The sequence below is a fragment of the Salvelinus alpinus genome, chromosome 28 (assembly GCF_045679555.1).
Source record: "Salvelinus alpinus chromosome 28, SLU_Salpinus.1, whole genome shotgun sequence".
NCBI classification, from domain to species: domain Eukaryota; kingdom Metazoa; phylum Chordata; class Actinopteri; order Salmoniformes; family Salmonidae; genus Salvelinus; species Salvelinus alpinus.
The window spans coordinates 25092744-25111073 of record NC_092113.1 but is presented as its reverse complement, the minus strand read 5'-3'; the positions used below and the strand labels follow the sequence as shown (position 1 = coordinate 25111073).

General features: G+C 42.7%; 1 protein-coding gene across 3 annotated transcripts in view; it reads right to left on the bottom strand.

Annotated features, from left to right (window-relative positions):
- Positions 1-1656: 1656 nt before the first annotated feature.
- Positions 1657-18330, bottom strand: part of LOC139557478 (coiled-coil domain-containing protein 50-like) — a 40669-nt gene continuing 23995 nt past the window's right edge. Inside the window, exons 6-13 of one of the 3 annotated variants that reach the window (XM_071372345.1) lie at positions 12185-12263; positions 9555-10967; positions 7410-7528; positions 7061-7144; positions 5544-5678; positions 5328-5419; positions 4341-4441; positions 1657-4249 (exon numbers count right to left, since the gene is read on the bottom strand). In XM_071372345.1, coding sequence (XP_071228446.1) covers positions 4101-4249; positions 4341-4441; positions 5328-5419; positions 5544-5678; positions 7061-7144; positions 7410-7528; positions 9555-10967; positions 12185-12263 — 2172 coding nt within the window. In that variant the 3' untranslated portion in view covers positions 1657-4100. The remainder of the gene's footprint in view (positions 4250-4340; positions 4442-5327; positions 5420-5543; positions 5679-7060; positions 7145-7409; positions 7529-9554; positions 10968-12184; positions 12264-18330) is intronic. The other 2 variants (XM_071372347.1, XM_071372346.1) reach the window with 2 other exon arrangements.

The window sequence follows — 18330 nt, the reverse complement described above, 5'->3', positions numbered from 1 at the left end:
CTGGGTTGTCTTATTGTATTCCAACCAACTTTGTCATAATCAGCTAAATTTACTACAGCACATTTCTCGTCGGCATACAGTGCCTTCGCAAAGTATTCAGACCCCTTGACTTTTTTCACATTTGTTATGTTATAGCCTTATGCTAAAATTGATTAAATAGTTTTTTCACCCTCAATCTACATGCAATACCCCATAATGACAAAGCAAAACGTTTTTGAAATTGTTGCTAATTTATTAAAAAATAAACTGAAATGTCACTTAAGTATGCAGGCCCTTTGCCAAAAGGTGTTTCGACAAAGTACTGAGTATTGATTACAGCATCAAGTCTTGGGTATGACACTACAAGCTTGGCACACCTGTATTTGGGAAATTTCTCCCATTCTTCTCTACAGATCCTCACAAGCTCTGTCAGGTTGGATGGGGAGCATTGCTGTACAGCTATTTTCAGGTCTCTCCAGAGATGTTCGATCGGGTTCAAGTCAAGACTCTGGCTGGACAACTCAAGGACATTCAGAGACTTGTCTCAAAGCCACTCCTGTGTTGTCTTGGCTGTGTGCTTAGGGTTGTTGTCCTGATGGAAGGCGAACCTTTGCCCAGTTTGAGGTCCTGAGCGCTCTGTAGCAGGTTTTCATCAAGGATCTCTGTTCTTTGCTCCATTCATCTTTCCCTCAATTCGGACCAGTCTCCCAGTCCCTGCCTCTGAAAAACATCCCCACAGCATGATGCTGTCACCACTATAGGGATGGTGCCAGGTTTCCTCCAGACGTGATGCTTGGCATTCAGGCCAAAGAGTTCAAGTTTGGTTTCATCGGACCAGAGAATCTTGTTTCTTATGGTCGGAGAGTCCTTTAGGTGCATTCTGGCAAACCACAAGCGGGCTGTCATGTGCCTTTTACTGAGTGGCTTCCGTCTGGCCACTCTACCATAAAGGCCTGATTGGTGGAGTGTTGCAGTGATGGTTGTCCCTCTGGAAGGTTCTCCCATCTCCACAGAGGAACTCTGTAGGAATGACCATCAGGTTCTTGATCACCTCCTTGACCAAGGCCCTTCTCCCCTGATTGCTCAGTTTGGCCGGGCGGCCAGCTCTAGGAAGAGTCTTGGTGGCTCCAAACATCTTCCATTTAAGAAAGATGGAGACCACTGTTTTTGGGGACCTTCAATGCTGCAGAAATGTTTTGGTACCCTTCCCCAGATTTGCGCCTCGACACAATCCTGTCTTGGAGTTCTACGGACAATTCCTTTGACCTCATGGACATGCACTGTCAACTGTGGGACCTTATATAGACAGGTGTGTTCCTTTTCAAATCATGTCCAATCAATTGAATTTACCACAGATGGACTGCAATTGAGTTGTAGAAACATTTCAAAGATGATCAATAGAAACAGGATGCACCCGAGCTCAATTTCGAGTCTCACATCAAAGGGGCTGAATATTTATGTAAATAAGGTATGTTTTTTTTATACATTTGCTAAAAAATAACTTTGCTTTGTCATTATGCGGTATTGTGTGTAGTTTGCTAACGGGGAAAAAATTATTGAATCAATTTTAGAATAAGGCTGTAACGTAACAAGATGAGGGAAAAGTCAAGGGGTCTGAATACTTTCCGAAGGCACTGCAAGTTTCCCTAAGAGAGAGGAAAAAGACAATATTACTGCTGAGGTTTCATGGCTGTTAATTTTATTCAGAAAAACTTCTCAGAAACCTACGAGAGCACTAATGCCAGTGTGTGTGTATCTAATATATGTCTCTCAATAGTAATATGAACATTTCTATTTAAATAGAAGAACAGAACGAAGAATGTTCATGTTCAAACAGGCAAAAAATATTTGGACCATAATGTTAATATAAAAGTAATGTACAAGATTAAATTTAAACAATGAAGCAGATTGTGTTCATAAGACACTATAAACACAAAACTAAAACGATTTATCAATACAGAATAAATGCGAACGTTTGAATCAACTGTTCCATACAAAATAACTGGCAATAAAAGGTCACAAAATATAAGTAAACAACAATTGTGTGCTTAAACAAAAGTCATGCAATAAAGATAACAGTTGTAGCAAACTACAAGCCCAGCAGCGCCTGTCTAATGTGCACTTACTGTATGATGTGTGCAAAAAAATGTTGTTTAAATAAAAGGAACAGAAATGTACAGTACGGAGCGATGATTGTCTGTTGAATGCACTCGAATGACAGTTGGAGTGCTGCAAAAGGATGGGAAGCAGAGAGTTGGTGGGAAAACTACATTGAGGATGCATTTTAGTAGTTGAACTTACATAACCAATCAATGTCCAGTTAAGGTTGCTGGTAGAAGGTTTAGTTAACTCATGTCAGCAGTATGCTCCGTTGACTGGGTTTGCAGTGTCCTCCTGTCATACACTAAAGATGTAGAGTTAGCTGTAGGATGGCTACAGTACAGTATGTACAGCATGGGGATCCCAGGGATTAAACATATGAGTCAATATCCTACCATAGACTTGGCTTACTGGGGAAATACAGTATTAGCATAAAGTGACAAGTCTATTTCCCAGTAATTGGGAAACTTGTCACTTTAGCAGGGTGTGAATGACATGATAGTAATGACATAGTATTGATAGAGAGCTCCTCAGGTATTTTTCAAACAGATATTGACAAGAGGAGGGATTGGATGCAATCCCTGTCAGATATGGTTAAAGCCGTTTGAATTGGAGTGTTACAAAAATCTCCCATTAAAGGGATACTTCAGGATTTTGGCAGTGAGGCTCTCTATTTACTTCCCCAGAGTCAGATGAACTCAGATACCATGTTTGTGCCTCAGTGTCCAGTATGAAAGTTAGAGGTAAATTTGTGAGCCAATGCTAACTAGCGTTAGCACAATGACTGGAAGTCTATGGGTATCTGCTAGCATGCTAGTAGATACCCATAGACTCCTAGTAATTGCGCTACCGCTAGTTAGTATTGGCTCACAAATTTACCTCCAACTTCTTCCATACTGGACAAACACGGTATCCGAGTTCATCTGACTCTGGGGAAGTAGATAAAGGACCTCACTGCCAAAATCTTGAAGTATCCCTTTAATAATAATAAATAATAAAACACAAATAAAAGTAACAATCAAACATATAGTGATTGATATTAACCTTCTCTCATCAACACAAAAGACAAGAGATAATAATTGGCAGGTCAACTATAATTACATTTACATTTAAGTCATTTAGCAGACGCTCTTATCCAGAGCGACTTACAAATTGGTGCATTCACCTTATGATATCCAGTGGAACAACCACTTTACAATAGTGCATCTAACTCTTTTAAGGGGGGGGGGGGTTAGAAGGATTACTTTATCCTATCCTAGGTATTCCTTAAAGAGGTGGGGTTTCAGGTGTCTCCGGAAGGTGGTGATTGACTCCGCTGACCTGGCGTCGTGAGGGAGTTTGTTCCACCAATGGGGTGCCAGAACAGCGAACAGTTTTGACTGGGCTGAGCGGGAACTGTACTTCCTCAGAGGTAGGGAGGCGAGCAGGCCAGAGGTGGATGAACGCAGTGCCCTTGTTTGGGTGTAGGGCCTGATCAGAGCCTGAAGGTACGGGGGTGCCGTTCCCCTCACAGCTCCGTAGGCAAGCACCATGGTCTTGTAGCGGATGCGAGCTTCAACTGGAAGCCAGTGGAGAGAGCGGAGGAGCGGGGTGACGTGAGAGAACTTGGGAAAGTTGAACACCAGACGGGCTGCGGCGTTCTGGATGAGTTGTAGGGGTTTAATGGCACAGGCAGGGAGCCCAGCCAACAGCGAGTTGCAGTAATCCAGACGGGAGATGACAAGTGCCTGGATTAGGACCTGCGCCGCTTCCTGCGTGATAATTCTTCCCTTTGTTAATTATATTAGGTTATACGAACCCAAATTGTTGTCTTATCTACACCAGTAATTTAAACAAAAACTAAATCTCCAACTGTATTTCTTAACTGGTTAAAGTGCTAGTTGGGACAACTAAATAATAATACAAGTATCTGGAGATAGTCCTCTTGGGACCAGGTTAAGTAGTGTGGGGGGTGTAAGTGGATATGGGGGGGTGAGGGGTTGTTCCCTGTACACCCAGGCCCAGTATCTCTAACTGTGACATCACTGCTGCTTACAGTTCTCCTTCTTTTTGGATTTGTCGCGTTCTGATTTGGCGCTTTGCCTCTTGGTGGGCGGGATGAAGGTAGGCTCCTCCATGAAGTCATGTAAGCCAGAGTGGGGGATTGGATGAGACTGACAGGAGGATGGGCCTATAAAGAAGACAAGAGAAGGTCGTATAACTGTACATCACCTCTATATGAAGCTACATGTTATGGTCAGGTGTTACGTTGTTATTCCTACCAGAAATGGTCTGTCCCGCTCTGATGCTCCCCTTGCCTGGTCTCTTGGTCTTGAAAGTTGGGTCCAGTTCCTCTGCAATGTTTCTGATTGGCTGTTGTGATCTGTAAGGATATAAGTAGCAGGTTAAAATATAGAACTTTTCATAGCCTAATCTATTACAAAACATATGATTGCAGTCCATTCAACAGGTAGCAAATCTCTAGCAAAGACTTAAAAAAATAAAAATATTTTAGCAGCAAATTATAAGATCAGTCAGGTGCTAAGGAGGGCATTTCCAGACGGGGGTTTCCCAGCATTAAACATTACATTAGAGTGGCACAGTAGGGTTGGGCGGTATACTGGGGTATTTTGAAATACTCATGGTATGATTTTCAATAAAGTTTAGTACATTTAAGTATTTATTTTGAATTTAAATACCTGCAGTCAACTTGTGCACTAGTTTACGAGATAAAGCAGATTGCGTTCTTCATTTTACATTATTTTTCATTATGAAGCTTACCAGTAGGCCTAGTCCCCTTAAAATAGCTGAGCCGGTCACATGTTTAGAAACGCACAACAATGAGACACAAGGTGATCTAGTAACACTAAATATTTTCCAGTTAGATGTGTTACAACCGTCTAAAATGTGCGAAATACTGTGAATTTTATTTGCTAACTTACTAACTAGTTATCCAAGTGGCTAGCTTCCTACAAAAATCAAGCTTATCATGGTAACTGCAGAGAATCCCATCCTGGATCAAGATCCTTGCGGTCTAATATTTGTTTTGTGCGTGAGGAAAAATGTGAGTAGCATTTTTGAGTTTCTTGTATAACTTTATGAGCTGGGATGTCTGTCCTGCAAATAGTTTGAGACCATATAAGATGTTTGCATACGCTCATTTAGCTAGCATCCGCAATGGGATTTTACATGTACTTGTTAATACCGCATACTGCAGGATGGTTGGTTTGAAGTTATGGAAATGTGGATACCGCCCAAGCCTGACTCACAGTGTTGAGGTGGGGCTAGGGGCCTGATAGTCTGGAGAACACTCCTCAGTAGGAGATGGAAGGCCCTCGGAGTCCAGTCTCTCCCGCTGAATCTGACACACAGAACACATTATTATTATTATAATATTGTTTTGAAATAAGACTGTTAAGTCAATGTATAGTGTCAATAGTTAACATTATATGTAGACAATGGCTCATAAAACCAGCAGCAGCTACCGGTCTCTCTCTGACTGTTCTCCTGTTGTGGGGGTCAGCCAGGTCATGCTGTTCACGTCGTGACCCCGGGCCATTAAGGTCACGTGACTGGCGCTTCGACTGTATTTCCTGTTTCTGCATGAAGCGGGCGATTTCCTGACAGAGGACACAGTGACCATGAAGGCTCAATACACAATAGGCATGTTGTTACACATTGGACAGGTGGACTCTAGCTGAACCCAAGGCTTTGAGGGACACATTGGACAGGTGACTCTAGCTGAACCCAAGGCTTTGAGGGACACATTGGACAGGTGGACTCTAGCTGAACCCAAGGCTTTGAGGGACACATTGGACAGGTGGACTCTAGCTGAACCCAAGGCTTTGAGGGACACATTGGACAGGTGGACTCTAGCTGAACCCAAGGCTTTGAGGGACACATTGGACAGGTGGACTCTAGCTGAACCCAAGGCTTTGAGGGACACATTGGACAGGTGGACTCTAGCTGAACCCAAGGCTTTGAGGGACACATTGTCTGCTGGTTTTTGCTGAGCCTATGATTTATCTGATGAATTTTGAGAATGGTTGATAAAAAGGTCAAGTTAAAGAAGGTAATATACCTCTCCTTAAATCAGGGGTATTCAACTGGGGGTCCACAGCCCCCAAAGGTGCTTTTTTATAAAAATGTTTTATTTGATTTAACTAGGCAAGTCAGATAAGAACAAATTCATATTTACAATGACGGCCTACCCTGGCCAAACCCTAACCCGGACGACGCTGGGTCAATTGTGCGCCGCCCTATGGGACTCCAAATCACGGCTGGTTGTGATACAGCCTGGAATCGAACCAGGGTCTGTAGTGATGCCTCTAGCACTGAGATGCAGTGCCTTAGACCACCGTGCCACTCGGGAGCCCTTTTCGCAGGGGGTCTGCGAAAAATATAGACGCAAAAAATAAATGACTTTTGAATTACATACCTACAGTAGAAAAGAGTAGAATATATTATTTCTAATGATGTCAACTTTATTTCTTAACTCCTAATATTGAGCAAAATAAGAGCCAATTACACTCACTGGAGTATCTATCGAACATAGACTTTGAAAAAGCACCCGCGAACAGGCTACAAGTGCCACTGGCTGCTGGTAAGTTTTATTGACTTGGACATAAACTTTTGCTAACCTTTGTTTAACCAGATAAATAGCTGCTCTAAGCAAAAATGTGTTTGGAGTTACCTTTCTAGCAAATAGGCTGCTGTATGTTAGAGTTTACACTTCCTCCAATTATAATGTGGGGAGATCAAAATAATGGAAAAAAAAATGTCTAGCAGATCTATTCATTTTAAAATGTTGATTACTTCTCCTCGCCATTATTAGTTTTGTTAACGTATGATGGGGTCCCTGGGTCTTCGGTTTTCCTGGGAGCGGGTGCCTGGGCAAGAAAAGGTTGAAGACCTCTGACCTAAATCATAGCCTCACTTGCAGTTAGTTCTGTTGGGAGATAATACCAAAATCATGATATTTCCTTTTACACCTGTATCTTACCTCATCCTGAGCCACTTGCGCAACTCTGAAGTCTCCCTCTGGGTAGGAGTCATGTTGAGAGAGGGAAGAAGGGGCTGGAGGGCTCTGCAATGACAAGAGGATAACTCAGCATGGCGTTGCTGCAGTAACTCCCCTCAATCTACTCTGAACATGTCATGACTCAAAACCAAGAACATATTCAAAATAGCTTCTGAAGTTTCCTAATTTTATGTTTGTTAATGTGTAAAAAATAAAATCAATTGCCTGAAAACCTCAAATTTTCAAAACAGACTTTATCAGACAGCGACATTTAGTAACATAGTTGGATGTGATCCGACACAGTACAGCCAGTAGGATGATCCTCCCTTACCCTAGTCAACAGCTTCTCCTCCTCCTTCTGCAGCTTCCTGGCCAGCTCCTCATCCAGCAACACCGGGTGCAGTTCCCCCAGGTCCAGACACACCCCCTCCTCCGGCTGCAGCGCGGCTCCTTTAGAAGGAAAGACTTGGGTTAGGAAGGTTTAGAGATAAAGGCTGTGATGTGGTATGATTAAAAGGTCTATGAAATTACATCTTGTGAAGATAAGTACACTGAACAAACATAGAAACGCAACATGCAACATTTTATTTTTTTTGACTGAGTTACGGTTCATATAAGGAACTCAGTCAATTGAAATCAATTCATTAGGCCCTAATCTGTGGCTTTCACATGACTGGGAATACAGATATGCAGCGGTTGGTCACAGATGCCTTAAAAAAATAATAATAATGAAGTAGGAGAGTGGATCAGAAAACCAGTCAGTATCTGGTGTGACTCATTGTGACATCTCCTTCACATAGAGGTGATCAGGCTGTTGATTGTGGCCTGTGGAATGCAGTCATACTCCTCTTCCATGGCTGTGCGAAGTTCCTGGATATTGGCGGAACTGGAACACGCTGTCGTAAACGTCAATCCAGAGCATGCCAAACATTCTCAAATGGTGAGTATGCAGGTCATGAAAGAACTGGGACATTTTTAGCTTCCAGGAATTGTGTACAGATCCTTGCGACATGAGGCAGTGCATTATCATGCTGAAACATGAGGTGATGGCGGCAGATGAATGGCATGACAATGGGCGTCAGGATCTCATCACGGTATCTCTGTGCATTCAAATTGCCATTGATTAAATACAATTGTGTTCGTTGTCCCTAGCTCATGCCTGCCCATACCATTTGCCCACAGAAGTCGGTTCTGACGCCAAACTGCAGTCAGGTCAAAAACCTGGTGTGGACAACGAGTACGCAGATGAGCTTCCCTGAGAATTTCTGCACAAACTGTCAGAAACTTTTTGGTTGTGCAAACCCACAGTTTCATCAACTGTCCGGGTGGCTGGTCTCAGACGATCCGCAGGTGAAGAAGCCGGATGTGAAGGTCCTGGGCTGGCGTGGTTACATGGGGTCTGTGGTTGTGAGGCCGGTTGGACATACTCCCTGTAATACGACGTTGGAGGCGGCTTATGGTAGAGAAATGAACATTCAATTCTCTGGCAACAGCTCTGGTGGACATTCCTGCAGTCAGCCTGCCAATTGCACTCTCCCTTAAAACTTGAGACATACGTGGCATTTTGTTGTGTGACAAAACTGCACATTTTAGACTGGCCTTTTATTGTTCCCAGGACAAGGTGCACCTGTGTAAGGATCATGCTGTTTCATGCCACACCTGTCAGGTGGATGGATTATCTTGGCAAAGGAGAAATGCTCACTAACAGAGACGTTTTAGAGAAATATGCTTATTGTGCGCATGTACAATATCTGGGATATTTTATTTCATCTTATGAAACATGGGACCAACACTTTACATGCTGCGTTTATATTTTTGTTCAGTGTATTTAAAGAAAAGAAACATACTGCAAATCATACAGCACATGTGCTGGAAGACAGGTCTGGGGTAGCAGGTAAGCCTAGCAGATAGCGTTGGGCGAGGAACTGAAAGGTTGCTGGTTCAAATACCCGTGCTGTCAAGATGAAAAGTGAGGAAGGCCTTAACCCTATTTTGCTCCAGGTGCGTCACACTACTATGGCTGACCCTACAGAACAACATCTCACTTCACCTATCCCGTGTATGTGACAAAATCTTTATTTAAGAATAAAATAGGTTCATCAAGAAGAACAACAATCATCTCTTGGATCATTTCAAGAGAGGACAAAGATGAAGGATGGAGAGGGGTTGAAGAGCAGCTAGTCTATATAAAATGAGGGAAATCCAGATTAAGGTATTTCCCAGACCATCAGAATGAATACAAAAGAAAAATCTGATTTCTGAGAGAAATAAAAAGATTGAGGCCCCTCCCTTAAACACAAGGAAACCAAGATGAGTAGATTTTTCCAGATTTGATTGTTGAAGGAGGGAGGACGTGAAGAGGAGTAGATGTACACACAGAGAGGTTGTTGGGAAGCTTTGGGTAAAGAGTACAGTAGCCGCCTCCCCTGCAGGTCTGTGTTCAGAGTGCTGAGGTACCAGCAGCTCAGGGTGTTACCTGCTCTGGAGGTGTGCCTAGATCTGGCCCTGATGGAGGCCCCTCTGCTGCAGAAGCTTTGGCTGAGATGGTGGACTCTCCGCAGGGGTCTCTCCTCCTCCTCCTCCTCTGAGCTGTTCTGCTCCTCCTGCTTATGCCCATGCTGGCGATCACTTGCACTCCTCACCCTGCGCTCACTATGGTGGTGCCTATCATCCCTGCCCTCCCTCTCCTGGTCCCCACCTGAGCTGACCCTGTTCCTAGGGTCTCCACTACTCCTCCTCCCCCCTCTCCCTCTGCTGTGTTCAACATTGACCTCAGTCCCACCACCCTCCACTATGGTCAGGTTTTCAAGGATTCTTTCTCCCTCTCCTCCATGGCCTTGGTTACTGTAGCCTTCTCTTTGTGAGGCTCTCTTTCTTTCCCCGACATCTCCATGGTAACTACGCCTGGTGGGGACAGCTCTTAGAAAAGCTCTCTGTTGATGTTGAGAGTCACTGTGGGCAACGGCATTTTCCGCATTATGCACTTGGCCGTCTCTGACCCCCCGTGACCTTGACCCCCCGTGGAAGCTCTGCCTCACGGCCACACCCCTCTCTCTTAAGTCATGGGCAATCAGCTCCCATACATTCACTGCGCGCCTGCTGTCGTCATGGTAACTAGAACAATGCCTGCTGGCATCGTCCTGGAAGCGGACTTGTTTGTTGTCGCTGGTTTCTCTGTAGGTGCACCTCCTCCTAACCCTGTCTCGGTCTCTATCCTGCAGCCCTCTGGCAGAGTCATTAGTACTACTGATGTAGCGCCACCCTCTCCCCTCTGACCTGGGGTCCCTGTCATAACCCCAGTCATGCTTTGCCCTGGGATTCTTATCCCAAATCTTAGCCCTCTTCTCCTTAACCCCCCTATCCCTGTCCTGACAACTCCCCCTATGCCTTTCCTCCCTTGTTCCACTTCCCCTCTCCCACAACCTGCTGCGCTCTTCTCTGGAGCTGATGGGACTGCCGAGACTCCTGTAACTCCTCTCCGGTGGTTGGTACACAGAAGCCTGGCGACCACTAGGGGCAGTATTGAGCCATTTCTCCAGTCTACAGGGCCGGGATGGAGGGAGGTGTTCAGGGAAAACAGTGTCTGTGTCCTCTGAGCCTTCATCACTCAAATAGTCAGGTGGAGGGCATTGGAGGTAGTTTCTGATGAGTCTAGGCGGATTAGAGTGTCCATTATGTGATGATTGTGTTCTGTTATTCTGTCCTGCTGACCTGTGGGTCTCATACAGAGGCTCAGCAGTAGAGTGTGACTGTGGCTGTGTGTTAGAGGTGGAACATTGCCACCTGCTGGTAGCAGGCTGATGGTGCAGCCCTTCTCCCTGGCTAGGGCTGGTGTTGAGAGCAGGCTGGCGTGGGCATGACGAGGGAGAGCCACGGACGCTGGTACAGTCTTTAATCAAGCCAAACATGCAAACACATAAGCAGGTGAGTGTGGGTGTTAATGGTTTATATTAGACAGGCACAGTGAATGGTGCCAGGCTAACACAGGGTTCATGTCAATATACAAGGGACCATGCTAGACATGCCATTTTGTAATTTTTTATTTTTTAATATTTGGCTCAGAGGCATGTCATTAAATTATCCTAGATTATTTATCTATAAGTTAACATTTAAATAAAAGCTTGACAGACAAAACACAACACACACAGTGCCATGGTCCATGTTATTAACAAGATCGCTAGAGCCAAGTGATTGCCAGAGTGATAAGGCTGCCAGGAAACCTGTGGAGTCAAGTGGATGCAGATTGGAATGTCCGGCTGAGGAGGAGGAGGACAGGCTGTCAAGCATGCAGAGCAAAGCAGGATTAAATTAGAGCTCAGTCTCCAAGTAACTTCAGCTCTACACCTACTACGCAGGTAGCCTAGTGGTTAAGAGCACTGGGCCAGTAACCGAAAGGTCGCTAGTTTGAATCCCTGAGCTGGCAAGGTAGAAAAAAATTGCCCTTCTGCCCTTGAGCAAGACAGTTAACTCACAACACCTGTTCCCTGGGCGCTGATGACGTGGGCGTTGAATAAAGCAGCCCCCCGCACCTCTCTGATCCAGAGGGGTTGGGTTAAATGCGGAAGACACATTTTGGTTGAATGCATTCAGTTGTGCAACTGGCTAGGTATCCCCGTTTGCCCACAGCTACAACCTGGCTACAATGACCCAGGTGTGGAGGGCTTGATCATCAGGGTTCATCAGACTTTAAGAGTCCAGAGTTGATTAGGATTTCAAGTCCTTCTGTGCCATATTTTGTCCTTGTTATGATCATAAAAGAAACAGTATGCACACCAACCATGGTGAAAAAGCATTGAGAAGTAACATAAAATCAAGAGGACAGGTCAGAATAGCAGGTACCACCCAAAGTATGATTTACACCAAAGCAATCATTCAACCAACCTTTGTCACCATTAGATATTATTTCAAGAATAAAAGAGAAGAAACCACAGATAGGAGATGATAAAAAATAACCCTAAAGCAAATGACCCTGAAAGTACACTGTTAGATTATAAAGTATTGTCATGCCTAGGAATAATTGGAAATCTTGTTTGAGGCCCAAACAAAACAATAGTGACAGTTTATTTTCTTCTATAGTGAAGCAACAGATACTAAGTGTGACTGTACCATCACGGAGGCTTTCCTGCCCACTGCTCCTCTGTCTGACCCTCAGCTCCTCCTCTTCCTGGATGTGTTTAGCCATTTCCTATGGAAACAAGGTTAGGTCTATTATTGTTTCATCCATGGAACCAGAGCTGTAACAATACACTCAGTCAGCAGATGTAAATAAAATCATTATAGAAATGGTTGTCTTCAGTATCATATCACAGAGTACTAGTAATTTAGGGTTGACTCAGAGCCCAGAACAGGAGAAGAAATATGTTAATTGTATCCTTCACACACTCAGTTTGTGCTCAGTTGCAGTACTGAGTCAGTCAGAAAATGCCTAATATGTCAACCTCCAAATGCTTGCCAAGCATATGGCTGAGGTTAACTAGGCTTGTGCCAATGTGTGGGCAGACGCTGGCATCAATCACTGTGGTTTTCTATTCAGCCTCCATCCATCTACATTCAGAGAACCTTTGAAAAAGAGATAATTCTGTACATTACAGATTAGTACCACAAGGTGTCAGTATAACATGGCCCAACATTACAAAATAAACAGTAAAGACCCAAGCCCTGTTACCCTAAAATAAAAATGTTCAAATCAACCATATCAACAGAGAATCTTCAGAGAAATAGGGTCAGGGTTCTTACTTCTTGGTCATGAATGACTGGTGAGTGATGCAAAGCATCAAATCAAGCCACATATATATTATTGCTACATGTTAAGGAGTATGAGTGACATGGCATTAGACTTAGAAAGTATTGGCTCGTGGTTCTTAAATCACAATTCAAATAAGGATCCAGTGGTGGAAAAAATATGGTACTCAATTGTCATACTTGAGTAAAAGTAAAGATACCTTAATAGAAAAGTGAAAGTCACCCAGTAGGATACTACTTCAGTAAAAGTCTAAAAGTATTTGGTTTCAAATATAAGTATCCAAAGTAATTACTCAAATATACTTAAGTATCAACAGTAAAAGTCTAAATCATTTCAAAATCCTTATAGCAAACAAGATGGCATAATTGTCTTGTTTTATTTACAGATAGCCAGGGGCACACGCCAACACGCAGACATCATTTACAAACTAAACATTTGTGTTTAGAAGAGATGACCAGGTATGTTTTCTTGAGAATTGGAACATTTTCCTGTAAAAATGTAACGACTACTTTTGGGTGTCAGGGAAAATGTATGGAGTAAAAAGTACATTCTTTTCTATAGGAATGTAGTGAAGTAAAATTTGGCAAAAATGTAAATAGTAAAGTACAGATACCTGAAAACTGCTTAAGCAGTTGTTAATATTTTTACTTAAGTACTTTACACCACTGCAAGGATCCAATTGCTCAATCACTGTCAGGTGGTTTAGTGGGTTAACTCAATCAGTAAGGACAAACAAAACATCAAAGACTCTTCAGAACACGACACAAATGTATCTTTGCTTTGCTCTGTGGAAATAATAGCACTACAACTAAATAGTATTTAATGACGTGTGGAAACTTGCAACATGACAAAGACTGACAACTAGTCTCTGTAATTGTATAGACAGTCTGGGTGGCCTGCACTAGAAAGACAGTGGAAGTGTTGCTGAATGCAGAGCCACTATGTCTCCATTATGAGGGAGATCTAGCATGACCACAGTGGCTGCTCATCACAAAACCTGCTACTGGTTAGCCTGGTCCCAGATCGGTTTGTGCGGTCTTACCAACTCCTATGGTTATTGTGGCAAAACGGCACAAACAGATCTAGGAACAGGGTAGCTCCAGATGGCCAGGCCAGGCTGGTAATTTCAGGAAGGCCTGGGGGCTGACTCAATGGAAAATAAGAGGCCAGGCAGGCAGACCAGAGAAACAGAGAAGGCCAACCTTTCATCTCCCTCTGCCTGGCTCGGGGGCTGGGCTCTGGTCTGGAAAAATTGCTGAGAGAGTAGGCTGCTTTACTTTCATTAACACCTTGTCAACTGGGCATGCCACTGCCACCCTGCACAAGGGCTGCCTCCCTTGTAACTTTGACCTCAAAAAAGACTTGTGCTCTGCCTCCTCTGAGACAGAATTGAAGCCCTGTGCTACAAATTATACACAACGGAAATGTGCGGTACCATTGATACATGCGGGGGGGGGGGGGGTTGTGAAGGCGACAACAAACCATATCAGTACTCCCTTGATGCCACCTGTAGATTTGTTTTATTTATTGAACCTTTATGTAAACAGGCAAGTCAGTTAAGAACAAATTCTTATTTACAATGACGGCCTACCAGAAGGCAAAAGGCCTCCTGCGGGGACGGGGGATTCAAAATAAAATATAGGACAACACACATCCCGACAAGAGACACCACAACCCTCCATAAAGAGAGAGACCTAAGACAACTAGATCAAATAGTGCATGTTTAGAGGGGTGGGCCCTTTCGGTACAAAAAAAACCTCCAATGACAAGTGTTAAGAGCCTCTTGGTTGGCTAAATCCCAGTGCTTAGCCAGCTTAGCCTTGCCAGCCTCAGCAGACAGTTAGCAGCTTGACATGGCAGGTTAGCTCAGGGAGTGCCATGGGGAACTGGCATTCAGACTGACTGCACTGCCTGGTGCCTTCTGTTCTGCTGCACAATTAAACACACGGTCAGCAGGGATGCTAATATTTAATCAACACACTACATCAGCCAACGTTACATAAATGTGAATTTGCTCGGACTGTCTTTTGGGCATTCACAATGACCTTGGAAGTAGAATATGACTATCAGGCTTGGGTGTTATTTGGAAATAGCCACGGGATGGTTTTTCAATATCATCAACATTGAAACGTAAGTTTTTCAACACATTTTTAGCTACTTAAGTTAATACCTGCAGTCAACTTGTGCAAAAAGTTAGGACATAAAGCAGATGATGTTCTTCATTTCACCTGTCACATTATTTCACATTATGAAGCTTACCGTAGTTCCACAGAACAGTTGAGCCAGTCATGTGTTTGTAAGTAGCACAACAGGAGAAAACGGGAGCAGGTGAGTCCAGCTGTGTATTGACAGGGGTTTTATATTGAAAGTTAAGTGTTTTTTTGCTTCAATAGTGATCAGGAACGTGCGACTATAGTTTTCCTTCACAGAAAATACATTAGGGCAACACATTCGGCAGAAAACAGCTTCATTTTCATCAAATTTCAAAAGAAGTGCAATTCTCTTTCGCAGGCAGCCACACAAGTAAATGAGCTTACAATGAAAAAGCAACGTTGTTTTTTTTGCAAAAATTATGCATGGTCTTCATATTTTGTAATGTTTATCATAGGAAATGTAGCTGGCTACATTCTAATATTTTGCTTAAAAAGTTAACCTTGCATTATACCAGAGAAGAGTAGGCTGGCAACTATGAGAAAAGTACCGGAGAAAATGTCTCTTGTTCACATTCGCTTGTGTCAAAAAATACATTCGGTAGCACCTACCTATACATTCTGTACATAAAACATTAAGGACACCTTCCTAATATTAAGTTGCACCCCGCCACTTTTGCACTCAGAACAGCCTCAATTTGTCAGGGCATGGACTCTACAAGGTGTTGAAAGCGTTCCACAGGGATGCTGGCCCATGTTGACTCCAATGCTTCCCACAGTTGTGTCAAGTTGGCTGGATGTCCTTTGGGTGGTGGACCATTCTTGATACACACGGGAATATGTTGACCATAAAAAAACCAGCAGCATTGCAGTTCTTCACTCAAACTGGTGCGTCTGGCACCTAATACCATACCCCGCTCAAAGGCACTTAAATCTGTTGTCTTGCCCATTCACCCTCTGAATGGCACACATAAACAAGCCATGTCTCAAATCTTTCAAATCATTTTTTAGCCCGTCTTCGCCCCTTCATCTACACTGATTGAAGTGGATTTAACAAAATAACTCAAGGATGATCAAAGTAAATTTGATGAACCTGAGCTCAATTTGGAGTGTCATAGCAAAGGGGTGTGAGCACTTATTAGGCTTTTCATTTGCAATAAAATTTGCCAACATTTATAAAAACTTGTTTTCACTTTGTCATTATGTGGTATTGTGTGTAGTAATGTTTTTATTTTGAATTCAGGCTGTAACAAACAAAAAAAGGGGTATGAATACTTTCTGAAAGGCACTGAGCGTCATGAGTTTAGTCCAACTGTCGTTCTACATCAGAACCCAAAATAAGCATGCAGAAAACAATGTAAATAAACACACTATATCCTCAAAACATAGTTAAAATATCATTTTGATATCATGAATGATCAGTCCTTGCATCCACAGCGCTGTCTATGAATTTAAGAGTTTCTTATATTTCAGCTTTTCATTTTAACATTGTGGTATTGTGTGTAGGCCAGTGACACAAAATCTCAATTTATTCAATTTTAAATTCAGGCTTTAACACAACAATCCATTTCAAACAGTGTAGATGAAGGTGAGAAGACAAGTTAAAGGATTTTTAAGAATTGAGACATGGATTGTGTATGTGTGCCATTCCTGCAGTCAGCATACCAATTACACACTCCCTCAACTTGAGACATCTATGGCATTGTGTTGTGACTAAACTGCACATTTTAGATTGGCCTTTTATTGTCCCCAGGACAAGGTGCAACTGTGTAATGATCATGCTGTTTAATCAGCTTCTTGATATTCCACACCTCTCAGGTGGATGGATTATCTTGACAAAGGAGAAATGCTCACTAACAGGGATGTGAACAAATGTGTGTACAAAATATTAGAGAAATGCGCTTTTTGTGCGTTTGGAATATTTCTGGCATCTTTTATTTCAGCTCATGAAACATGGGACCAACACTTTACATGTTGCATTTCAATTTTTGTTGAGTGTGAGACCACCACTTTCAGCAACGCTACTGTTCGGGGGCCAAGCTACTAAATGATCTACACCAACAGTCTGCTCTGACTTCACTCACTCTGAACAAGGATCCTTTATGAGAGATTCTAAGGCAGCTAACTTCAATAAGGAAATCTGAAGAGTAAAGGAAGGAGAAAGCTGTCTTTGTGAGTCTGGATACCTGGTCTGGTCTCTGGAGCCATTTGCTGACCATTTCTCCACAGGACCCCTTTCTCACTCTTCTAATTATATACTACCTTCAGAAAGTAGACATTGTGTTGTGTACAGCCTGAATTTAAAATGGATTCAATTGAGATTGTGTGTCACCGTTTTACACACATCCCATAATGTCAAAGTGCAATTATGTTTTCAGATTTTTTTACAAATTAAAAACTAAATGTAAAACGTTGACATTCAGACAGAGCTATGGATGGACTGACCATCAATGATATCAAAATTATATTTTAACCATATTTTGAGGCTATAGAGTGTTTACATTTACATTGTTTACAAACATAGGAGTAAAAAAGGCTTATATTTTGGGTTCTGATGGGGGTATGATAGTTGGACTAAGCTCATGACGCATATACAGTGCCTTCAGAAAGTATTCAGACCCCTTGACGTATTCCACACTTTGTTCCAGCCTGAATACTAAATGGATTAAAATAAATAAAAGATCTCACCCATCTACACACAAGACCCCATAATGACAAAGTGAAAGCATGTTTTTATAAATGCTGGCAGACTACAACTTCATTCGAGTACACCTGTGGTCAATTCAATTGTTTGCGTATGATTGACCAATGACTAAAACATTAAATGCTGAAATAAGTATCCTTTTGTTGTTAATTACACTTTGGATGGTGAATCAATACACCTAGTCACTATAAAGATACAGGCTTCCTTCCTAACTCTGTTGCCGGAGAGGAAGGAAACCGCTCAGAGATTTCACCATGAGGCCAATGGTGACTTTAGTTAAATGGCTGTGATGGGAGAAAACTGAGGATGGATCAACAACATTCTACTTACTCCACAATACTAACCTAATTTACAAGATTGAAAAAAAGGAAGCTTGTACAGAATAAAAGTATTCTAAAACATGCATCTCGTTTACAACAAGGCACTAAAGTAATACTGCAAAAAAATGTGGCAAAGCAATTCACTCTTAGTCCCGAATGTGTTTTGTTTAGGGCAAATCCAATACAAAACATTACTGAGTACAAATCCATATATTTTTAAGCATGGTGGTGGCAGTATCATGTTATGGGTATATTTGTCATCAGCAAGGACTAGGGAGTTTTCAGCATTAAAAATAAATGGAATTGAGCTAAGCACAGGCAAAATTTGGGAGGAA